Here is a 26,101-nt window from a genome sequence, read left to right as displayed (position 1 = left end):
GAAAAGACGACACACTTTAGTGCAGACAGTTAAGTTAGACATCTGTCTGGCATTTGGTTTTGTTAAAGTAAGACAACAGAGTGTTTTTATGAATTTAGGAACAGGATGTGTTTTGCCTTTTTCTTAACACTTTGCTTGAAAGAAATGGGAAGATGCGAGCCTTGCGCTATCAATATGATTTATATATTTTTATCCTGTTTATTGAACAGGCGTAGAGTTTGAGATGTAAAGAGGAGACTTTTAGCAGCTTTGAAAAAAACAACTTTATTTTAATATCTTGAGTTATTATGGACACAGGATCCATATTTTGATCCATATATTTAGTGCAGGATATTTTCCTGCATGCACACAAGTTTCCTTATTAGATTCATATCTTGTGCATGTGTACAAGATGTGAATTTGGTGCGCAATATTATAGTCTTGGATAAACAACATACTATAATACAGTGGTTCCCAACTGGTCCAGCCACGAGGTCCAGGTTTCTCCTTAGTCATTAGTTCAAGGTCCAAGCTAGTTTGCTGCTGCTGTCTGTCAGTCACTCACTCTAAAGCAGGAAACAGCACTTCAAACAGCACTCTGTGCTGGAAATCCACTGTACTGAAAAATAATAATGTGTTTTCAAAGTTGACACGTTTGCAAGTCAGCTGTGGTCCATTCGGAGTGGACCCGTGGACCACTTTTGGGCTGTGACCCACCAGTTGGGAACCACTGCTATACTATATGGATTAAGATAATGTAACACAAAAGATATACCCCAAAGATATTGTAGTATTATTATAAACTGCGACTTCAGGAATTCCACAGAAGATAACTCGTTTGAAACACTGTGTATTTTCTTTATGTAACTCTGTATAAACTGTATTTAATTTCTAAATGAACAAGAACACATTCTGGCTACAGCTATATTACAAGTCATTATTAAAAGTTGTATAAATTGTTTTCTGGTATAAATTGATGGCATTTTGTTAAACTGACATATTAAAAAGAAAAAAAGAAAAAGCTGAGAAATACTCGGGTGAGCGAGGCATTCTTGTCTGCTCTCCCCAGCAACTGGTCACAGAGTGACTGTGTTTATTATGTCTGCAGAAACTCAAAGGCCAACTGTTATTGTGAAGCTGTGACCTTCAATAATTGAATAATGACAAAAAGGAGCGTCACAGTCAGGCATGAAGAGCTTTCTCCTCCAGTGGGTGTTGAAAGCTCTGCTGCGGAGCATTCCTTCCATTGGAGATCAGAATGAAAAATCCAACAACATCCGCCTCCACGCTTTTTCCAAATAAAATGAATCCACTTAAGGATATTTCCAAAAGTGTTCACACGTTCATTCAAAAACATGCTTAGGAACAAATGCAGCTGTCCATTAACAGGAGACTCTTTCCCTCTTTTTCTGAACCTTTCCCCCCTCTGTCCCCTCTCTCTGTTTTTCTTTCTTTGTTGGGAAAAAAGATTTCTCCTTGTCTCTCCTCATTGTTCAGTTTCTCTTTTGTTTTTTCACTTTCTCTGTTTTCTTTCTGTCTTCGTTGTGACTTCTCTCTGGTGGTCTTTGTCCTCATGCTTAGCAGCTTAACATTTAACTGAACTCTGAACTTTGGATTTGGATGTCTGCAAACTGAAATTTAATTTTTTAAAGAGAATTCCAATCTCTTATTTATGTCAAAATATAACATTTAGTCAATGCTGACAGAGCACAGGAATTCATCCTACTGAGCTTTAATTTAACAGGTGGCACACTTTAAGAAAATTCCTGCTTTTATAATGGGAGCCCCAGAGATACTGTAAATTCTTGAGGACATGGCTGACTTTAATTTATATTTTTCTTATTGTCAGCAGATCCCACATGCAGACCAAAACCAACAATGTGTTAGTCTGTCTCTGTATTCTTTCTGACTTCCCTGTGGCTCTTCTCAGGGCTGAGGGGGGCTTATTGGTTAACTGGAGACATACATCTTTAAAAACACTGCACAAAAATATAGTTTCATTTTAAAAAGAAGGCTCAGTAGTTTCCTAAAACAGCTGCTCACTGTAGTTTTGAACAAACAATACTCCAACAGGATGAATCAGTGCATGTGTTGGGGATTATTTTCAGCAGTGGATTAACACACATTTGGAGCTTTAGTGAGTATTTCCAGCTGCAGGATGATCAAAATAAACTACAGGGTGTATGCCCACAGTCACTCAGCGTAGCTCATCAATGTCATCAATGTGTTTTTAATAGTTTTTGGAAAACAAGGGAGCTCTCTGGCCCAGAGGGAGATAAAATACCAGATTTCGGAAACACACACAATACTTGTTAGTTGATACATTCATTGTTGGTCTTTCGATTGAATTTGTGGACAAAAATAAACATATAGAATATCACAAGACTTGTCTTTTAAGATGTGATTCTGCTGCTGAAAAACACACTAGTTTTGATTTTTTTTTAAAAAAAAAAAAAAAGGAAAGAAAACCATCTATAAAAACGTATAAACTTAAAATTCATATTTAAAAGAGAATTTAAAAGAGCACTTTCAGAGTCTAATGCACTAAATGGAAGTTCAACTCCATTACACCCACTTCCATTCCAGTTATTGGTAGAATAAAAATCACTGTAAACACTACTTTTGTATTAGTTGATAAGGTTTACACCAGACATTTGAAAACACACACAGAAAAAGAATTAATCACAGGTCATGTAACACAGTTTTTCAGAAGATCTAAACTTTACTGAACCAAAAGTAACAAAACAAGTCAAACGTCACACTGAATTGTTTCTTGTAGCTTCAAAACATTGATTGATCTGTAGTATGATCTCATCCCATTTTAACAGCAAAATGTCACGTTAAAGGTATACTATGCAGGAATTGTAGGCTACTGTTTGTTGGTGAAAGTCAACCCCAGATTTGTCCGCTTAGCATTTTGCCATTTTTCATAGCTTCTTCTTGGATGCCTACTCCATCTGGTACCTGGCTGCTACCTTTTTACAAAGTCCTTTACAAAAAATAAGAAAATACAGGCAGAGGACAGAGTCTGCAGATATATACACTGCCACACCCTTCTAATGGGCCATAAGTGATGATTGAGAGGGATCCCTGCATAGTATGCCTTAAAAACAGTTTAAAAGTTCACAGCAGTCTGTCAGTCTGCTGACAAAGAAGTCTCAGAATGTCTATCTTCAATTTGACCAATTTAAAATCCCCCAAACTCAAATGATCCAGTGTTTCTATCTCATACAGTACTTAGAGCAGATAATACTAATATCCTGATCGAGCATTAGAGATTAATAACCACTATAGAATGTATCACAAAAAACTGCAAAAAAAATAATAAGAGCTATGAAGACAGGATTAAATCCATCACACTAAATTTCTTTAAAAAAATACAAGCAAACAAACAAATAAACAAACTCTATATTGTACATAATTATCTAACGCTAGTCAGATAAGTTCCTGCTCCTACAGGGGCTCTACACCACCAGTTCATACACATTGAAATGTAAGGATTGTTCTGATTTATTACAACTTTGGTGTTATTTTGGTGGTTTTGTCCATCATTTCTATCAGTAATAATATGCTCATAGCTGAGGTCTGAGAAAACGGTGATTTCACTAAAACAAAGTCTGACAGGTCAAGAAAGCTCGAGCAATCAGACATTTAGACAGGTTGAACAAATCTGTAAGTAAAAGTCATGTGGAGGTAAAAGTCAACAATGTCAGCATCACAGACTGTACAAAAGAAGTGGACGTAGCCACTGTGACGTCATCCATTAGTTTGGGGACTCCCGTTTTGAAGCCTCGAGATTGGCATTTTGGCCGTCGCCATCTTGTGTTTTGGAGCCAGCAGTGACCATATTAGAATGAGGGGGGTGAAACTTTGGAGAAGGGAGGAATAGGTATGACTGAGAACCCAAGGACACCGCTCTGGTAGTGACTTGTCAATCACAAGGAAGCCCCACCCTACAGCATACCCTGCTTTATTGTCTATTTTACTCTAAAAGGGAACATAATTTACAAACTGAACATCATGCTGTAATGAAGGTGTAAAACTAGCGACTGAGGCCATAAACTCATCCAGGAAATGTTTACCGAGGTAATAAATCAAGTAAGAACTGGGTCATTTTCTCATTGACTTCTGTACAATGCAGGTTTAAGGCACTTCTGCATTGACTTTACTTTTCGGTTAACCTCTTGGTCAGCGTCCATCTCAGTTTACAGACCCACTACCTGCTTTAACTTTGACCTCACCCTACTTACTGTACTACTAATAAAGTGGTTTAGATAGACCACATGATTGAGAGTGTGTCAACAACCCAACAAGCACACAAACAGTAAGCTGAACATCACATTTCATCCCAAAACCATGAGCATTAATCTGCAGGTTTTAGTCTTTCCACCAGATGAACCTGCTGCAGGGATTCGCTCCCATTTAGCCACAAGAGCTTGAAAGAGGTCCGACAGTGATGTTGTCGGGTGGTCAGGTCTGGCTCACAGCTGGTAATTAAGTTCATCCCAAAGTTTCTGGACGGGGTTGAGGTCAGTGCTTTGTGCAGGCCAGTCAAGTTCTTCCACACCAAACTGGGAAAGTGGTAAACAGGTAAAGGGACAAACATATACTGTTGGCACAAAGTTGAACCTCCTAAAATATCAGCTTTCATAGAAACTAAGAGACCAAAACTAAACCAGGAAAACAAAATTGCAACAGAGGTGTCCACATACTTCTGTCTCCAACCTGTTTGATCATCTGACTGCTCGTGTTTCTTGATCTATCAGACTTCTTCTTAGTGAAATCACCAGATCTCTGCTATTAACTTAATGAGTATAGACAAAATGGACAAAACCACAAGAATAAGACCTGAGTTGTAATCAACCTAAATGATCCTTTAAAGTTACATGTGGTTAAATATAGTTCTGGACCTCAGCAGGGCGTCCCGATAGCTGCTGAAGAGTCTTTCGCCCTGTCGTAGCAGACTGCTGGTTCTGGCACCAACAGACTCTTCATCGTCTCATCTTTACTGGACGGAGACAGGGAGGTCGGAGATGGCGATGTGGGCGAGGAGAGGTTGGAGGTGGCGGTGGTTGAGGCAGATGAGGAGGAAGAGGAGTTGCCGTCGGGGAGGCACTCTTCACAGCAGCAGCAGCAGCAATCCATGAAGGCCTGGCCCAGCGAGCGACACAGGCACAGCAACAACACTGGCGTCGCCGAGCAACGCACAAACAGCAGGAACTGTCCAATCAGACTCAGAGCTGGCAGAGCCAGAGCAGGGAGTGCAGCGGACACGTGGTCGGACACATACGCCAGGGTGATGTTACAAATGCTCTCTGGCAGGTTGCACAGGATGTACAAGACTGTGAGTGACATCACAGTGGAGCGCAGTCTCTGCTCTCTCGTATGCTGCTTTTTCTTTGTCGAGGATGAAGACGAAGACGAGGAGGAGGAGCATCTGCCAGTCACCTTCTCACCAGCGGGTTTCTGCAGTAGACGCTGGGCTAACACTTGCCTCGTCACCAAGTCGCAGGCCAGAGTGAAGAGCAGTGGCAAACAGAGGTAGCACCCAAAGACCCACCACATGCGGGCCTCGTGGTAGGTCAGCACCAGAGAGTAGATGCTCTCTGGGAGCTCCACAGACGGCTCACGGACACAGATATCCACCTTGAACGCGTCTGGTCGGGCCCTGAAGGCAGCTATCAGCGAGCCTCCTGGCTGACTCTGCTGCTGGTCACTGGGGAGCACCGGCAGGCTGACAGTCTCCTGGAGGAGCTGCCACAGCAGCAGCTCAGGGGCAGCCAGCACCATGGAGCCCACCCAGATGACGGACAGTTTGGATAGGATGGACTGGCAGGGCTCCACCTTTGGCGTCTGAAGGGGCCCGGGGCCGGTGGCTGCATGGAAGCGATCGATACTTAGAGCACAGAGGCTGAATGTGGCCACACCCAGAGAGGTCACCTGACAGAGAAATGACAGAGTGGCATGGAGATAAAGATTAATGGCACACGTTTCTTTGGAAAGAAAATTGTTTTCTAGGTCAGGTATAGGCCATGTAAGTTCAAGTGTGTAGGATTTAAGGGCATCTATTGGCAGAAACTGTATATAGTACTCATAACTCTGTCTTCATTAGTGTGTAATCACCTGAAACTAACAATCATTGTGTTTTTCATACCTTAGAGTGAGACAGGCATGTTTTTCTACAGTAGCCCAGTAAAGACAACTCAAACACTGATTCTGGATAGGGCCGGTTGAGAAAAAATCCTTTGTTTGGTGGTGACACATTAATAAATAATTGGTATCAGGTTCTTTCTCCATTATGTTTATCCATAATCAATGCCCATATATCCTCTGCAGGGGTGGGGCTGTAGTCTATCTCAGCCTAGATTGGGAAAGAGGTCAGTGCAGGTGTACCCATTCACAATCAGGGATGCATGATAATATCGGCACATCATTGGTATCGGCCAATATCAGCTTTAAAATGAACTATTAGAATCAGCCAACGTGCTTTTTCTTAGTTTGCACAATGAATGAAGTTTACATTTTTACACACATTGAAAAGTATTGTATTTCATGTCTCCATCTGCTGATGGGCCATCCTGATAAGAGTATGCATGCATAATATGATGGTAATTCCCCAAGAGAAGAGACTTGACGATCACAAAAATTAGATGAGGAAAAAAATATGGATATATCGGCATCAGTTATCGGCAAAAAATCCAATACTGTGCATCCCTATTCACAGTCATAATCTGTCTAGTTAGTTAGTTTCAGTGAGTCCAGCTAACCACGTCCTGAGTCCAGCTCTGTACAAAAGATATCTATCTAAACACCTCACTCTCAGAAAGACAGAGAATAAGCGTATTCCCACAATGTTTAAATATTGCTTTGCTTGCTCTAAAGTTGTTCCTCAACATGTAAAACACAGGACTTCACAGATTATTTAACAATACCTTTAGAATCCTACACCACCAGTTTTAATCATTTCAGCTTTGTTTAAGAGAAATCGTGTTTGTTCCATCAGTTTGGCATTGCGGACTGAATCAAATCAAAGCTGTACTGAATTCACAAAGCTTTGTTGTTGCAGTTGTAAACAAAAAATTGTGCCATAGTTTCTGAATTCATCCACAATTGACCCAGAATCCAAACGTGAATTAATGTGAACCGTGCATGTGACCACACAATTTGAAGTACTATGACTAAATATACTGAAAAACACCTTAGAACTTCTCACCTTACAATTTTATGTCCACAGGCTTGTATTGTTTACGTCCTCATAAAAAAAAAAACCCTGATATTTTATAAGACGTGTAAAAAGTAGGGTTGCAGTGATATACTGGTTTTCAGGTATACAGTGATATAAAACTTGACAGTTATCGTACATTTGCTTATCTATGATATTGAAAAAAAAATGCAACTGGATGTTGAATCTCCCCTTTATTTAAGTTGTTTTCACAGGGGAGACTTTTTACACAAACTTCCATTAACAAAATGGTGTCAAGTTTCAAATATAGTAATAAAATGTTTGTTGAACCAAAAATAACTCTTCCATTTTCATTCCTTTAAGGGTCATTCTGACAGATAATAATATAAATTCTGTAATACCATCCGTGATATCGTGAAACTGCCATATCTTCTGAGACGCTTATCATACCATGAAAATCTCATACTGCTGCAACCCTAGTAAGAAAAAACTATATTGGTCCATATGCTCTGCAGTTCTTTTCCAGAGGGTCGGTGGTCCAATGGCCAATTTGGCCCCAACATTGTTTTTATTTATGACCAATAACAGACACACATTATAGAGATAATCATTAGTTACATCTTCCTAATCCTTTATATAATGCTGCCTTAGGAAGTGTCATATTAAAAAGTATAAATGTTTGGTATCAGCATTGAAACTCTGATACTGTATTGGCATAAAAAAATCCAGTGATAGCAGCCCTGCTTTAAAAGTACAATATGATTTAAACCATCTAATGTAAAATCCAGTATGCCTTTTTTGTACTGCAGAGCTGCTTTCAAGTTTAAACTGTGTTCATTCATGCTGCTGCTCTGACTGCAGTCAGACGTGACCTGTTAGCACGACCGAGAACAAAAAAAGACTTCATGCATTAAATTAGGCACAGGAAGGAGTTTCGTTGCTTAAAGAACAAATTAAAGGCTTTCCTCTGCTTTGTTCTGCAGAATACAGAAACAGGGAAATAAAAGGAGTCACAGAGGGAATACAGAGCCATTATGTTGTAGCAGCCTCAGACTGGGGACAGTTATTGGTGCCTCGTGCACATTAAAGTTGGCGGATTTGGCCAAAAACACAGACTATCATTACAGAGACTTGTCCTCCCTCTGTGAGTGCTTAATGGCCTCAAACAGTTAAGACAAAACTGAAGATAATTAACACAGAGCTCTAATTAGCATGAAAATAGTTTAACTAACAGAGCGCAGGGGCAGCTGGCAGCCTGACCCGCTTTAACACTGCTCAATACAACAAGTACAAACCGCTAAAGACCACTTTAAAAACGTTAATTAATTAGCAAGAAATGCATTCATTTGCATACAAATAGGTGAGGCAACAAAGAATAGAGGAGGCCAGCAGCCTGACCTTGTTAAAGACTGCTTCATACAAGCTGTTATTACAAATTAGTAAAACTCCACTTCAGTGATTTAAAGCTCTGTAGGCGTTTGGAGCTGGTTAAGAGACAAAAACAAGGCCTCCGCAGGCCGGCTGAGTCCATGCTGAAACAGACGAAGCTACTGAAAACCCAACAATAGGAACCAAGAGGCTGTGAGAGCTCGACATTAATACTCTGTGAGGGTAACTCAGCCTCTAAACTAAGTTAACTGATAGGCTGAGCTTTTCACCTCATTATTTATCTTTTAATAAATCTCTGGACTGTAGTGACACGTGATAAGTCAATATTATATTTAGAGATGCAGCAACTGGCCAATTATTTGATTAGTTAATTGTCAGATGTCTTGTCTCAGGATTGTCTTACTGTATGTGCAATAACTTATTTTATGTGCAATAATATGTATGAGGACTTTTTTTAAAATCCCATTTTAACTGCATACTTTGGCAATGAGTGTATAGTTTATCTACAACTGTGTAGAATCTGAGTGATTTATTTGTTTATTTTTATTACTATTTATTACTTATTTTCATGTATGAGCCTGGTCCTTGAGTGCACCTGAATTTTGTTGCATGTTTGTACTATGAAAATAAGGAAATCTGAAATCTGAATCTGACTGTTCAGAAAAAAAATGAAATATTTGAAGATGGATTTGAAGGATTTTTCTGATTTTCTGACATTTCATGAATTAAATTCAATTAGATTTAAAGTTATTGCACACAGTATGGAACTTGTGTTGTCAAAAATATCAATGTATTGACATATATGGGTTTCTTTAAAACAGTTTTCTATTTTTCACAATATTGATACACCCGTAGCTGTGCTTCCTCACGGTCTTGCTACTAATGTTTACTGCAGTCATTCTGCTGTTTTCTGCTACAAACCAAGGAACTAAAAGTCCCTATTGTCATGTTATATTTATTTTTGGATAGAAATTTTATATTTAAGGCCGTCAATGTCAATTTTTCCCTGTGGTATGGAAATTGGTATTAAATATTAACATTTTTCAAGGTATTGTTTCGAAGTTAGAAATTCCAATATCATGACAACACTAAAAGGTACTGAGACGACAAAATGCAGTTGAGCATCTAACCAGAAGTGAAAAAGCAGTAAAGTGAAGACTTGTAATGCACTGTATATTTACTGGTAGAGAAACAGTAAGGAGTAGATATGATATGCTAAGATACAACATGTGCAGCAGGTACAGTAGGCAGTGCAGGCATTAAACATATACATATATATATTTATTTAGAATACATGATCAGTTAATCAATAAAATAATATGCAGACTGATCCATAATGTTGCAGCCCTAATTATATTTCATCAGCTTTCAGCAGCTCTGTTTAGAGCTGAAACAATTAATCAGTTATTCATAACCTAGTTAGAAAGCTTAACATTCCCTTGTTTCAGCTTTCCAATTGATCAGTGATCATGTGTGTTTTTGGGTTAAATATTGTTGGGTTTGGATTAAATAAACATCCCAGTGCCTGATAAATACATCACTGTGTGTCACTGTTTGGTTGTGTGAGCTGGAGAAGAAGAGTCACTTCATGCAGGGCCCTGCTGGCCTTCATGATGGTTAACAACAGACAGCCGAGGAGGCCAAACAGCCCATAACAGCACGTTTGTTGAGAGCAAAGACTGCTCTGAGTCTGAAACCGACGAGCAACAAGAAACAAACGGGCCATTCATCACAGACCTGCGTGTCTCTTTATTAAACAGGAAAACATTCACAATGAGTTTAACATGGGGGATTAAAGACGGCACTGATAGTATGAAGGCAGACTGGGGCCTGATTAATGATCATCACATGAAGTTGTTTTAACATTTGACTTATTTGACATCTCTATGCCTCACTATAGCTGTGAGATATCTGGATTTTGGTACATTTCAAGAACACTCAAAGGACTCTAAAGGACCATTTGACTCCAGTTTGGTTCATTTATACAATAAGTTAACCAGTGCTGAACTAAATACTTGATTTAATTATTAGTCAAATAGATTTTTGTCTTATATCAATTAACTGCTTACCTTACTTTTCAATCAGACACTGATGATTCTCTGGTTGCGCACTCTTTGATGTGATGATTTGCTGCTTTTCTCAGTTTTATATTACTGAAAATTTTTATGTTTGGGGTTTAGATCATTGGTCAAAGAAACAAGACATTTAAAGACGTCCCTTTGGATTTGGGGAAACTGTGATGGACACCGATTTTTCACTATATTTCATGTCAACCGAGAAATCAAAATAAAAAATCAATAGATAAGTAAGAATCAGTGGAATACAAATTCTAAGTTGCAGCACTAAAGTTAAAAGGTAAAACTGTGTAAAACTTCAGTAGTAACTGTTGGTATGGTTACGTGTTATTTACGTCAAGCACTGATTCAAAAAATAGTCGACCAGAACTTAGAAGCCAAAAAAATAAAAAACAAATGCGTACAATTAAAAAATAAATTAACTTAAATAATAAAAAATAAAATAAAAATAAACTCTGTTAAACGTTTCTTTAAAAAATTAAGTTCATTGTATTAATTTGTTAAAATAACTAAATAAAGTAACTAAAATAAGTAATAAAATTAAAATAAATCACTTCAAACAAAATATAAGAAATAAACATTTCTTCTTGTCTATTTATTTATATTATTTCATTGGATTATAAAAAACATAGGGGAAGTAGTAGCCAATTTTGGGAAGTATTTTCATAATTTAAGCAATATTATAATAAAAATTAAACAATATATTTAGCGTTGAGCTTTTTGTCATATAAAAAATTCAGGAAAGTAAATTAACTAATTAAACCTAACTTAAAATATTTGAAACATTGACCTTCTCACCTCCAGATAGGGCACAAGCCGGCAGGACAGGTCTCCTAGCAACCTCTTCAAGGTGAGCTCGTGGAAGACGACCACCGGAAGACAGAAGAACAGCACGAGGAAATCCCAGAACGCCAGACCCGCCAGGATACAGTTCCACGCGCTCTTCAGGTAGAAGTTGTGCCACACGATGCACATGAGCGCGAGGTTCCCCACGATACCCGCGGCGAACAATACCAGCGCGAGCAGCATGACTGCGTACGCCCAGTAAGAGCCGTCGGTGACCGGGAACAGCGGGTTGAGGAGCCCCAACCCACGGTTGGAGGAGAGGTTACCCTGCCGGGCGGACTCGGGTAACCGCGGTGTGGTGAAGTAGCCGCTCGGGTCGTCGTAGCGTCTCGGAGGCCCGTAGCTGCTCTGTGAGTGCGGGTCTCTTTTTTTGAAATTCCCATCCTTGGCTCCTCGCGCGAATCGCTTCAGTTCGGGAACTCTCGAACTTTCACCCCGGTCTAGAGTAGTCCTGTCCGGGGAGAGAGACTCCTGAGTCCCCGCTGCCTGCGGTCCAGCATCCTCCGCCCGCTGCGCCTCCAGCTCCAGCTCCAGCTCCAGCGCGGACCCTGACTGACCCTCCGGGTCTCTGTGGGCTGTGTGGGCTCTGTGGACGTGACGGAGCTCCGCGGTCCGCACAAAGAGAAGCAACAGAAACCAAACCGGACTCATTTTAACCGTTGAACTAGAAGTAACAGGTCCGTGTTACCGGTCTGTTTCACAGACATGTGATGCAGCAAATATTAAACTCCTGGAATAAAAAGAGAGGCCATAAAACTGTCGGTGTCACAGTCCGACCTCAGTGCGGTCCTGATGGAGAAGTTTGGAGACTGATGCTCACTTCAGCACTTGTTACCCATCAGTATCAAGACAGACTCAACACAACACGGGACTTCCGGTTATGACTTTCAAAGTAAGAAAAAAATTAAGGTGAGATAAAATGAACGCAGCCCCTCTGAGCATGGAGATGATACAGAAGTTCAGTTTAAATCTATATTCTAAAAATTGTTGCATCAACACGTCATGTTTTATCATGACGTAATCACTGTCATGTGTTGGTGTAAACGGAAGTACGTTATGTGTGAACATGCATTTCAATAAATTAACCAATATTATTTTTTTTTAGTAGAATAACAATGAAATTTTGGTCTGATTTGAGTTCTCATGCTTTCAGTACTACTAGGGTCAAACAGTGAGTGATAAAATAAACAAGTTAACATGGTTCAGAAACTTGTTGCACATCATCAAGTTTCTGAACTATGTTAAGTTTATTTTATTCGGGAATGTATGTATTAATAAACAGAGGGTTTTAGATTAACAACCCTCTTTTCATCTTTTTTCAATTGAATTTAACTCAATGTCGAACTGCTTTGGTCTTACGAACAACAGAAAAAGTAACACATTTTTAGAATATTACACAACATATTTGATGAAACGCCTGATGTGAAATGAACTGTTTTGTTTGTTTGGTTTTTGTTGTTGTTGTTGTTGTCTTCTAATCTCCAATCTTACTTTATCCGGATCAGAGTGGACCTGCTGTAGGTTCACTGCAGCAATTAGCTCATGACAACGATCACTTAAGTATTTTTTTTTTTTAACAAACTTGGCGATTTTAGTAACACAAAAAAAACATGACACATTTTACACATTAGAATTACAAATTGTGTGGTGTCGGCGGCTTAGTGGTAGAGCAGGCGCCCCATGTACAAGGCTGTTGCCGCAGTGGCCTGGGTTCAACTCCAGCCTGTTGCCCCTTGCTGCATGTCTCTCTCTCTCCCCCCTTCACAATTCACTGTCCTATCAATTAAAGGCAAAAAATGCCCATAAAATATCTTAAAAAGAATTACAAATTGTGACCTTTTATAAGGCTGATATATCATTAGTTTTGGACTCCATGTCCTGGATTTAATTAGACTAAGAAAAAAATAATAATAATGATAAAATACAGCTAATTTTTATAAGTCAGTGATTTCTGGGATCTGGGTGACACTACTGCTTTTAAATAAACATTACAACTTGTCAAAAAATTATATGAATAAGCTTTGCATTGGAACAAACTACAGCCTCCAAAATAAACAATAACTTGAATCAATCCCTCTTCAAAAAACTGAACATAATAACCTTCATGGAGGAGGCACTTCTTGTATTTGGACTGCATTGGTTTAAGCTAGCTGGACCTGATAAACTGGACATGCAGTGTATTCCTATTCCCAGAAACTTAATAAGTTTCTTCATATTCAAACCTCATAAAATGTAAAAACAAAACCAAAAGAAAAAGAAAAAGTGAATACACTTGCCACATAAATATACATATGAATTAATGGATGAAGCAAAGGCAACCAGGAAAGGAATATATTTTTCATATTTAATATTTGTTTTTGTTTTTTATTTTACTGTTTGTGAACTTAATTATCTTTTAATTTGACCATTTTCTTTGTTCATTTGTTGATTTTTTTGCAACAATTTTGGCCCTCTGAAGTTGTGATTGGCTGCTGCTGCTCATTGTCCACAAGTTCATTTGCAGCATTGTTTCCACAGCAACTTATGAGAAAACCAAACCAGATGAACCAAAAGACCACAAAATATCTCAGTATTTACTTATATAAAAATATAAATCCAATACTCTGATGATCCTGAACTTTCACTTGATGTCTGCGTCTTCAGCTGCCATTTATTTGGTGTCATTCCTGCTGTTGAAATTAGTCTGAGGCACAAAATGGCACCAACACAGAGAGGTGATCTGTCAGCTCCTGCTGATTCTGAAGTCCAGGACATTGTATGCAAACTGAAACACAGAGACTTCACTTCCCATAATCCTCAGCTCTTCAGGGAGGACTTCAGCTTCCTCCGGGCGTCCTTGTGTTTTTTGCGGTACTCCTGTGGCGACAGACAGGAAAGTACAAATATCTTTACCAAATTTTCCTAATTTCAGTTAAAGTCTTCACTCAGTCTGAGGTTGAGAGTGTGGTGTTCTGAATAACAGAACGGTACAATCGAACAGTGCTCCGACTTTATGAAGAGTCCAGTTTGTGCCAGAGTGTAAAGTGACGTTTACCTGTTTGAGCTCGCTCCTCCTTTCCTCCCACTGCTCCCTCTGCTCCTCCAGCTGAGAGGGGCGACAGAACAACCTGGGACCCTCTGATGGAGGAGAGACACAAATAAAACTCCATTCACTTAAAAGAAACAGTACAACCATGGACTGTATAAAATAATGACCTAGCCTCCATAAACTCCTGTTTTAAAGCAGCATTTTGACCATTGTCATCTTGGATTTACTCTTTACTCTGTCAGTTTCACCCTGGGCAAACTCTTTAACTCTACTGGTAAGACCACAAAAATATATTTTAAGATTTAACCTGCTTGATAACAAGTATACAAAATGATAACATTTCTCCTTAATGTTTGTGACCAAGTCACACAGTAGTGTACAAAGTGTACAGAGGTCACAAGTGGGGTCAGGAGAGACTTTTATTCTAATCTTCATCCTACCTTTCAGTCTGACATCTTCAGGGTAGAAGAAGAATAGATCTCTCTTTGAGGAAGTCTCCTCTCTGTGAACATAACACAAATATACACACATTCAGATATCTGATTTCAATTGAATTAGATTTTAGAAACAGTCATGATTTTTAACATTGAAGTCACAGGTCTACAGGTAAGGCCTCAGCTGTCTTCAAACATACTGTGTCTGACAGGTTTGAAGTAGGCAGGGTTTTCCCCATTCTTCATACAGATACCTTCAACACCATGAATGCTTTTGAGGAGGTAAACCTCCATGATGCATCACATCTCATCCTCAGATGAATATTCAATTAATCATCTATGTAAGCAACAACAACAAAAAAATCATCGATATCAATATAGTTTTGATGAATTGTTTCAGTCAAACATTTGCTGGTTCTAGTTTCTTAAATCTCCTAATTTGTTGCATTTCTTTGTCATAATTGATAACTGAATCTATTTTGGTTCTGGACTGATCATCAGCAGAGAGACTGATAATGATCAATGATCAGAACAGTTGTTATTTGCAGCTCTAGTAGAAACTTTGACTTTAGGCATGGTTTGACAACATGTCACACAGTCTACCTTGTACGAAATAAACAGAGGCTTTGAAAAACACACAGTACAATATTTTTTCTCACTCTGTGGTTGTAGCGACAACGTTGCTTTGCTCCTCCTCTTCCTCTTTCTCTTCCTCCTCCTCATCTGAGCTACTGTCCTGGAAATGAAGGTTTTGTTGCCATGACACCTTTGGCGCCTGGATGCTCTCTATCTTGTACTCCGCTGGCAGAGAAATGTAAAAATTAGAGAAACAAATCTTCATTCAGACAGTCTGAGATAAATATCTGAGATATAACCTACCTGTCTCTCCACTTCCTGTTTCTGTGTCGTCTCCAAAGAAGGAGAATTTAAATCCAGACGACTCCACTTTCTCCACGCTGGGATCTGCTGAGGGGAGAGATGACAGCGGGGTCGGCTGCTTGTCCTTCCCTCCTTCCTCCTCTTCATCTTCTTCCTCTTGGTCCCAGTTCTTCTTCTCATCTTCTCCAGCCACGTCATCCTCCTTCGTCTGACCAAACACAGCCTTCAGGTCGCCAGATACGTCGTAGAAAATCTCCTTAGAAACCTCTGGAAGCTTCTGAGCCTCCTCCCTCTTTTTCCTCCTGGCCGCCTTGCTGTGAAGACAACAGATCACATGACAGTTTTACTAAAGATCAGGTTGAGCTCAGACCGTGCACATGACGCAGTTGGACTGCATTTGATTGAAGAACTTTAGGAGGTTTTTATATGTGAAAACTTTAAATTGCCATCATTCTAAGACAAGATCAGATGCCCTACAACTACACATTAGTGTACTATGTATTATTGTTCTCACTCTGATGAGTGTTCTTTGCTGCTCCTGCTTTGTATCATTGCCACATCTGACACTACTGATCAGTATCTAATGTACCTGTTCTCCCCAAAAACACTATCTTATCCTGTTGAAATAAAGTGAAACTGAAGTTAGATAATCTCAGCAGGCGGGCTGGGATATCTGGAATTCATGAGTGATTTAAATCTGATCAGTCAAGCTGAAAATTCACCATTCAAGTCACATAAATGATCACATTTGATCCATCAGGCCCATTCATTCATATATGGAGTCCCACATGGCTCAGTCCTGGGTCCCCTCCAGTTCTCTATAAACAGTAGCTTGTAAAGTATTTAGCTGCTTGTACTTTTTTTCCCAACATTTTTTTGTGTTTTAGAGTTAATTCAGAATGGATTAAATTACCTTTTTGGAAATTCTTCTCAAATAACACCTAGTAGTTAAGAAAACACACTATTTTTTTGCAAATTCTTAAATAAAATTGAGAAAGATTGATTCTGATGATTTTTGATGAAATTTCTCATCTATACAAGTATTAAAAGAGTACTGCACGATTCAGCATCGAACTCCTACAACATCAGTGGACTAACAATGGCCAGAGGGGGAAAAAAAAAATCTACATTGATGCAGCCGAATCGAATTATTGTCTGTTTTATTCCATGCATTTCTTGTTTGTCAAACCTGCCAGCAACATTACTTGAGCACCAAATATGGATCAATCCAGTGCTGAAAACAGTCCCGAACAAATACATTACTGCCTTCTGTTTAAAGCAGTGTTTGTGTCAATGTCCATGTGTTTTAGGAAGTTAGTTGAAAATTAAACTATATTTTGGAGCTGTTTTTTTTAAGATTTATGTCTATATGTCAGCAAAGACAAGTGAGGTTGGGGCTGAGTGCCACAGACAGAGTAGGGAAGTCAGAAAGTGTTGAAAGATGAACTAACACACCGTCAATCTGCATCTTTTCAAGGCATTTTAAACAACTGTAAAAACTTAGAATACTGCCGTAACCTTTAATGTGAATCGGTCACATGTGGCCGATAGTTTATCTGAATAATAAAGCCAGTATCAGTGTTGATACAGATTCAATGAATCACATCTGTGTGTTACGTAATCGTACCTCTCCTTCTTGGTTTCGTCTGTTTTGGTTTCAAATGCAGTGTGTTCCTCTCTGCTGGGGTCATAATGCAGCGCTGAGACATCTCTGCAAACACACACATTTATCAAAATACTGAATATCAATTGTTGTAGTTCAGAATCGTCTGTGGCCCAGACTGTTTGCATGTGTGGGTTTGTGAGGCTGACCTGAAGGTCTTGGCCTTGGTGGGTGTCTTGCTGCTGCAGGTTTGTTGGCTGCTGCCGAGGACGCTCTGCAGGATGGACAGGTTCTTCTTCTTCTCCTCCTCCAGTGCCTCCTCTTCCTCCGTCACGCTCTTCTTTTTCTCTGAATCGTGAGAATAATATATACTATATTAATATGAGACATCTTGCAGCAGTATTTAAATATAATTCAACCAAACATTTCTCAACCATGATAAATGCGTATTATCAGACATGCTAGAGATGGTTTTTTGCACGGCCACAGAGACATTTCCACATCTATTGAGGAAGCTCCCATTTCATCTACTTTTAGACTTTAACAACACCCTCTATCTTTCTTAGCGCTAAAATACAACCGTTATATTGTAAGCTCCACTACTGCAGAGGCTCCAGAATTAAGAACTATAGCAAAAAATACCACCCTGCAACCTTTTTTGTGGTGAAAATGAGATGAGGATGAAATAAACATAACTTTTGGAAACTGAAACTGTGACAAAATGAATTCAAATTTGTCACTGAATAAAATTTATCAATGAAAGACGGATGAATGGACCAATAAGCTTATTACCATTTTCATGTATTGTCACATTCAACAACATAAATACATCAGTAAAATCACATATTGTATCACAATATTGACTGGTGGAACTGCATCCTCCACCACCCCAAAATTAACTTTTCTTCTTCAGCAGCTGATGTGACTGTTTGACCTGCTGCTATTCAGCATCATCTCAACGTTTCAGTGATGTTATGTCTTTGTCAGTAATGTTAGTTACTGTTACAGTAATTCGAAGGAAGAAAAAGCAACAGATTTATGGACTAAATTCACTGACAATTTGCACAATAAACAAATCAGCTGTCTGGGCCATTGTCGAGGAAACGTCATCTGAACCTGCTTTTCTACAGACTACCTGAATCCTCCTCTTTATCTTCATCCTCCTCCAGGAAACGAGAGTCCATCCGGAAACGCTCGTCTGTCCCGAAGCGAGACTGCAGCTCCATCAGCTGGACAGCAAACAAACATTTATGGATTTACATCTGAACGCTATTTACATATATATTTAATATAAAGAAAACACATATATAAGCATGTGTAGCAGAACTGTGTAAACTCAGTTTCTCACCTTCTGTCCTGATCGACCTTCAAACTGAGGCCTGATGTCAAACCTGCTGCCATCCTCCTCTTCATCAGCATCCTCCTCATCGTCGCTGCCACTGAACAGCTGAGGGCCCGACGGCTTTAGACGCACCTGACCACACACAAACACACACACAGTTAAATCACAGTTGAATTAACAAATAGATTCTAAACTAAATAACCAACTGACCCATCTTAACCAGTTCTCTCTCATCAGGAACTCTTCACTCACCTTTTCCTTTGTTGTGTCGCTCTTACTGACTGCTGCCTCATCACCTGTGGCCTCGTCCTCTGATTGGCTGTCCTGGAACAGCGTCTTCTTTGGCACAGTGACCTCTGAGGTTATGTGCTTCTTATCCTCACCATCACCATCATCATCATCGTCAGAGCCAAAGACGATGTGTTTCCCTGCTCCTGCTGTTGGAGCATCCTGATGAAGACAAATACTGCGTTAAACCCGACCACAAACTAATTCTTATGTTGTACCATATCTGCTGGATGTGTAAATACTCAACTGAAATACAAAATGTAAACTTAACAGATGTTTTGTTGTTTTAATTTTGTTTAATTTCTTTAAGTTTACTCTGCTCCTCACACGGACTGAACACACACACACACACACACACACACACACACACACACACACACACACACTCTGCACCCACCAGGTTGGCCAAAGCTCCCTGGATGAGCTTCTTATGTTCTTGAGCCTCTTTCTGCCTCTGCTGGACGGCAGCCAGCCTCCTCAGGTTGGCCTCCCTCTGCCGCTCCTCTTCCTCCTTGGCTCCTAACGGCACCCGGGGAGGAGCCTGCTTTACTTCCTCCTCTTCCTCCTCGCTGGAGGATGCGGAGGATCCGGAGGATGAAGATGAAGCGGTTGCTGAAGCTTTTACTGTGAGAACAGTCTGATTAGCCTTCATCTTATCCTCCTCCTCCTCCTCCTCTTCATCCTCATCATCATCACTGCTAGAGGAGGACACTGTCTTAGTTTTTCCGGTTATGTTCTTTCCCACCCCCTTTTTCCCCTGCTCTATTTCTTCCTCTTCTTCCTCCTCCACTTCTTCCTCTTCCTCCTCACTGCTCTCAGAAGTCTTCTTCTCTGTGTCTGTGTGTTTCTGCCCGCTGGTTTTACTGTCAGCTGCTCTGTGTTTCAGCTGAGGAGCTTCAGAGTCCAGCTTCTGTTTCTGAGCAGGTGGTTCTGCAGGGCCAGATGTGAGGTCAGTTTCTTGTTTACAAGAGGTGCCGGGGATGCTGGGAGCTGTAGTCTCAGAAGTCTGCTGGGATTCTTCAGCTAGCCTCTGAAGATCAGCAAAAGAAATCTCCAGACGGGTGATGTTAGAAAACATGGCTTCATAATCAGAATCTGAACTGTAATCAGCTGATTCTGACTCCTCCCCATCTTCGTCCTCCACATCCTCATCATCATCATCACCCTCGTCCTCATCATCATCACTGCTAGAGGAGGACACTGTCTCAGCTTTTCTGGTCATGCTTTTCACCACCCCCTTTTTCTCCTGTTCTTCCCTCTCTTCCTCTTCCTCCTCACTGCTCTCAGAAGTCTTCTTCTCTGTGTCTGAGTGTTCCAGCTTCTGTTTTTTAACCTCAACTACTCTTCCCTCCTCCTCATCTTTCTGTTTCCTCTGACACTCGTGTGTTTCTGATCCCTCGCCCAGCGCTCTCGTCCCCTGGAAGGCCGGCAGCGCTGGCACAATGGCTTTTCTTTTCTTCTTTTTCTGATTCTGCTCATCCTCGCTGCTGTCCTCCTCCATGATGGCAGCAAGGATCTCGTCCGGCATGGTGCCTTTTTTGGGAGCCGGTCGTTCTGCAGGGCCAGATGTGAGGTTAGTTTCTTGTTCAGAGGAGGTGCCGGGGATGCTGGGAGATGTGGTCTCAGAGGTCTGCTGGGACTCTTCAGCCAGCCTCTTTAGATCAGCAAAAGAAATCTCCAGACGGGTGGCGTTAGAAAACATGGCTTCATAATCAGAATCTGAACTGTAATCAGCTGATGATTCTAACTCCTCCTCATCTTCGTCCTCATCATCATCATCCTCATCACTGTCTGATTGTGAGACAGGCGGCTTTACAACGGTGGGAACTGTCATCTTCTTGCGTTGCTTCTGAGAACTCTCTGCTCTCCGCTGTGTGGAGGAGGGTTTCCTAGAGAGGAGGTGTTCTTCTGTTGAACTGTCCTCTTCCTCTCCAGCTTTACTCTTCTTCTTCGTCTTTTGTCTGTCTGTGTCGTTTCCTGAGAGGTGGGCTTCAGTAGGCACAGTCAGTCGCTCCTGCTGTGGAGGAGGAGGTTTTCTCGATGCAAAGAGTTCATCGGTGTCTGCAGAGTCGTAGCCATTCTCTTCTTCGTCATCTGGACCTCCTGGAATCCAAAAGAAGAAAATGTTCTTGCAGAGTTTGTCACATTTTTACAGCATATTTGAGTTTTTGCCTTGTCATTAGATATAACCTGAGCTTCAGGCTTTAAATTCACAAACCTTCCTAGAACTACGAGTTGTTCCTTATTTATTATCTTAAGTAGTTTTTTAATTCACTATCTTATTTTATTCATTTATATATCATCCAATTTTCATTTTTTACACATAAATCCTATTGGTTATTATTACAGCTAGACCTAGAGCTGCAATGATTAAGTGATTAGTTGTAAACTTTTAAATTCATCCCCAACTAACTTGATAATCTGATAAATGGTTTGAGTAATTTTTTAAGAAAAGAAAGTCACAATTCTCTGATTCCAGCTTCTTAAATGTGAATATTTACTGGTTCCATTACTCCTCTGTGACAGTAAACTGAATATCTTCAGGTTGTGGACAAAACTTCACAAGACAAATTCTAAGTCTTACAAAAAAAAAATAAATAAATAAAAAAAAATCTTGTTTACATCGTCTGTTACCTTTCTGCTGCTGACGAACACGCCCAGACTTCTCTAAGTAGTCGAGTCCGACCACTTCCAAGATATCCTCCTCCTCTTCCTGCCGCAGTGCAACATGGGAGCTGTTCTGAGATGTCACCATTCTGCGGATTTCCTCGTCTGAGTCAATATCACTGTCAGTAAAACGCAGCGGCCTCTTCTGAGCCAGTCTGTGGTTGGTTGGTGGTTCATATCCGTTGGTGAACTGATGAGTCTCGTTGTGACTGACAGAGTCGTCAGTCTGCTTAAATCTAAGAATGCAAACAAAGAGGAGGAGACAGGACGATGAGAGCAGAGCAACAATAACACTGTGTGTAGATCTTAATTCTTATGTCCTTAATTTTGATTTTTTTTTTGAGACCATAAGTATTCCACATTGAACCTCAAAAAAATTTAAATGGAACTTCAAATTATAAATACCAAGAGTTGTCCCGAATTGAGTTGATCTAAGTGATGTAAAACTCACTCGAGTGCACACCTCTGGTGATTACCATTTTTTTCCCATTGTGCACTAAATTGACATACAATCTGTGATGTTTCACACAAAACGTATTTGAAGCTGATGAATCAAAAACCAAAGAAAAGCTTGTGATTGAAAGAAACAATTAATGCCTATGTTAAACGTAATATTTTTGATGATAAGAACCACAGAAAACACTTCAAACTTCAAATTAATCTGCATGAGCATTTGGAGACTTTAACAAACCAGTAGAAATGGAGAATCCAAGAAAAAGGTTGGTTTATTTGGCTATCTAAAACAAACAATACATTTTGGGAATCAAGTAAGAGCTAATAAAAATTTCCAAAAACCATTAGTAAGATTTGGAAATCCTGGGAATGATTATTAAGACCTTTTGAGAATCCCAGGAACCAGCAGAAATACTGGATACGACTGGGAAATTCTGAGAATGTCAGAAACTAGTAGGAACATTTTGTGAATCCGTGGAAGAATTGGAATCTTTAGGTTTTGATAATTAGCAGTAGTAAAAAATCATATTGTTACCTGTTTCTGTCCACAGCATTCTGAGAGCTGTCTGTCCGACTCTTCTTACGCTTTGGAGGCTCATATGGAGGAAACTCTCCCCGCCTCTTCTTGCTGATGTCATCATCCCCTCCCTGCAACTCCCAGGTGAGTTGGGTGACAGGAGTGGACTCGTCTACGGTGGAGCGGTCCAGCTTGCGGATGTTGTGGCTGTATTTGGACGGGTCGTACTTTTGGGTTCGAGCTTTGCTGCCTTTCTGACACCTGAGCTGCAGGACGGGGAGGACTCGTCCGAATTTACTGACCACCCAGTCCTGAAACCAGAGCACCCAGAAGAAGTCAACGCCTTCATCCTCACATGAGTCATGATGCTGTGAAGTTATTGCAAACTCAACACTTACTCCATGTTCATATGTTGGAAGCAGTAGATGACTTTACCTTATGTCCTGGTATTTCAGTCCCCGGCACTGCAGCCTTCATGGTAAAGTTTTCCACACCGGCTTTGCTCAGAGAGTCCAGCATCTTCTGTCTCTTGTCCTCAGCTGCAGGCTGCTGGAGGCGCTGCTCTGCTGCCGCCTGCCGCTCCTCAGCCAGTCTAAAGACATAAATATCACAATTTCATCAGCCAGTGGGATCAGGGAGAAGATATCATCGGAGATTATCAGTGTGTGGTTCAGGGAGGTGGGATCAGACAGATATTAATCTGCAATAATCCATCAGTTGTTTAAGTAATTTGTCGAGCAAAAACTCTGCTGTCTGGTTGCAGTTTCTGCAATGTGAGGATTTACAGCTTTTTTCCAGTTTTGCATGACTGTAAACTGAATATCTTTGGAGTTTGAACCACTGGTCAAATAGAACAAGACATCTGAAGATGTCACTCTGGACTCTGGGAAACTGTGACGGGCAATTTTTATTTTCTAAACAGAATTGTTTATCGATGACTTGAGAAAATAATCGTCAGATTAGTAAATAATGAAAATACCTGTTAGTTCAAAGAAGGTATACTTTATTAATCCTGCAATTAAATTTGTTCACTTTGTTGTTTTAAATACAGACTGCCTGAAGACTTTCATGGTGTCTGTACCTGTGCAGGAAACTCTCCTTGGCTGTTTCAATCTGCAGAGTTCCTCCTTTCCATTTGGATTTGTTCAGCACCGTCAAACCTGCAGAGAAAACACACTGATCTCATATTGATGATACGACACAAGCTCTGATGTCACTTATGGTTAATACAAGGTAAAGGACATTTACACAAAATGAATCATTGTGACTGAGTATAAATAAGACTTGGAGGCTGAATGACACTAAATGACATGTGTCAGATGGATGGTTCGGTTCACTTACATTTCTTCAGGTCAGTGTCTGAAATGTTGATGTTAATGTAGCCGAAGGTTTTGTAAGGAACACCTGCAGGAGAACAGCAAGAGTCAGAATATGTGCAGGTCTCTGAGAAGACTGAACAAAAAGAAATTAAACAACTTAATGTGATCCATACCACATTATGGAACCACAATGGCAACAGCTGACATTAGAAAGGGAGCCTATAATGTTTTTTTTAAATACAGTTTTGATTATCCCATTACCTACAAAATGCATCTACTTAAAACTTAAGTATCAGGGGCGTCGGTGGCTTAGTGGTAGAGCAGGCGCCCCATGCACTAGACTATTGCCGCAGCGGCCCGGGTTCGACTCCAGCCTGTGGCCCTTTGCTGCATGTCACTCCCTCTCTCTCTCTCTCCCCCTTTCACGCATGTCTGTCCTATCAAATAAAGGCTAAAAATGCCCCAAAAAATATCTTAAAAAAAAACAAAAACTTAAGTATGAGCTATAAGAGCTTCCTTACATTTAACAAAGGGATTTCAATCAACAGTGTCACATAATAACATCGTGTTTAAATTGTTAGAATGTATAAAACATTAAATACAGTCAAAAAAACTGACAGACATAAATTAAATTTAAAAATCAAACACACTCATGTCCTCACAGCTGTGTGAGTATGTACTAGATTCCTCACCCTCATCGTCCCTCCTGGTCCGGACCTCCACGTCTTCCACATCTCCAAATTTTCCAAATCGATCCTTCAGATCTTTCTGGGTGACTGAGTGGCTCAACCCGCCGACGTACAGCCGCCTCATCGCTCCGTATCCACGACGACACTGTCACTGCACGGACAACAGACACAAGGGGTCAGCCATTTAACAACCTGTTCAATCATTTACTCGTCAGTATATAATGTGGTATACTTTTCAAAAGTTTCCTATTGCATTTCTATGATTCTTGACTTTTGCATGACTTGTTTTTTCCTTTTTATTTTCTCTTACTATGTTTATTGTAGGGTTGCACAAGTTTCAAGGTACACCGTGATATTAAAATTGACCATCATCATACCGTGTACGATAGGACAGAAAATCTAAGCTTTATTTTAGTTATTTTCTAAGGGAAGACTTTTTACACATACTTCCATTTACAAAATAGATTCAAGTTTCAAATATATGTCTTACACACACACTCACATATATATAATGTGTATTTCTATTGCAGGTTTGGTCTTAAATGTCATATAAGCTGATATTAAAAAGGTCTTTAAAAGTCTTGAATTTAACTTGGTTATATCTAAAGACACCTTGGGTACCTGTGCACCAAAACACCAAAGCAGCTTGTATGTGAAAACCTCTGTCAGTGAACCAGTGTCTGATTCTATATTTTTGGACAGGTGGTTAAGATAAAAAAAAAAAAAAGTCCAACAAAAGTCCATGAGTGGTTAATTTATCATCAACATTTAGGTCTCTGTACTCTCTATATTTGTAAAGCCTCTGGAAGTGTAGAATAAACTACAAACAGCCTCCTAAATGACCATGATGTTGAGTCAACACCTGTGTAAAACAGTTCAAACACAAACTGAACATTATAACCTTCATAAAGGAAGGCGTTTTGCAGAGCTGTTGTATAAGACTGCATTAGTTGCAGCTAGGTGGACCTACAACAAGTCTGTAGTGGACTTTAACGTGTCCATCCAGCTCAACCTGAAGACCTTTACTAAATATTTGGAGGAACTAAAACACCGGCAGACAGAGTCTGAATAAACCACTATCTAAAGTTAAATTAACGTATAACTGAGCTGACAGAGTTATCACGATCAAACTATCGGTTTCGTATATATCAACATAAAATCAAACGAGTGTTTACCTCACATGTATCCAGCTGGTGTTACCGTGAAATCTGTCCGGGGCTGCACTCCTGCCGACTTTCCCTTCCGCGCTTGTTTCCGCAGACGCGAAACGTTCCGCTCTGTGTGATTTAATAACTTCAGGAATGAAACAAACAAAACGGTATAAAGAGGTGCCGCTAGTTTTTATTTATATTTATTAAAGTAATCATTATCACGGTAATTTAATGGAGAAATAATAACTTTTCTGTTAAC

The 26,101-nt window shown here is 40.0% G+C and overlaps 2 protein-coding genes across 2 annotated transcripts; both read right to left on the bottom strand.

Annotated features, from left to right (window-relative positions):
* Nucleotides 1–261: 261 nt before the first annotated feature.
* gpr37l1a (G protein-coupled receptor 37 like 1a) lies at nucleotides 262–12,150 on the bottom strand. Its single transcript, XM_049582529.1, has 2 exons — nucleotides 11,425–12,150; nucleotides 262–5,919 (listed from the first exon to the last, which is right to left on the bottom strand). Exons 1-2 carry the CDS (start codon nucleotides 12,121–12,123, stop codon nucleotides 4,891–4,893), a joined length of 1,728 nt encoding a protein of 575 aa, XP_049438486.1. The 5' UTR covers nucleotides 12,124–12,150; the 3' UTR covers nucleotides 262–4,890.
* Nucleotides 12,151–13,247: 1,097 nt separating this feature from the next.
* Nucleotides 13,248–25,986, bottom strand: nol8 (nucleolar protein 8). Its single transcript, XM_049580489.1, has 18 exons — nucleotides 25,867–25,986; nucleotides 24,695–24,842; nucleotides 24,025–24,087; nucleotides 23,765–23,843; nucleotides 23,119–23,275; nucleotides 22,702–22,994; nucleotides 21,681–21,949; nucleotides 19,444–21,149; nucleotides 19,011–19,208; nucleotides 18,765–18,890; nucleotides 18,552–18,645; nucleotides 17,626–17,764; nucleotides 17,441–17,524; nucleotides 15,814–16,127; nucleotides 15,594–15,735; nucleotides 14,941–15,002; nucleotides 14,507–14,589; nucleotides 13,248–14,328 (listed from the first exon to the last, which is right to left on the bottom strand). Exons 2-18 carry the CDS (start codon nucleotides 24,813–24,815, stop codon nucleotides 14,269–14,271), a joined length of 3,990 nt encoding a protein of 1,329 aa, XP_049436446.1. The 5' UTR covers nucleotides 24,816–24,842; nucleotides 25,867–25,986; the 3' UTR covers nucleotides 13,248–14,268.
* Nucleotides 25,987–26,101: the final 115 nt, after the last annotated feature.

The sequence above is a fragment of the Epinephelus fuscoguttatus genome, linkage group LG1 (assembly GCF_011397635.1).
Source record: "Epinephelus fuscoguttatus linkage group LG1, E.fuscoguttatus.final_Chr_v1".
Lineage (NCBI taxonomy): Eukaryota > Metazoa > Chordata > Actinopteri > Perciformes > Serranidae > Epinephelus > Epinephelus fuscoguttatus.
Note: the sequence above shows the minus strand (reverse complement) of the source record. Positions and strands in the feature narration are given on the sequence as shown.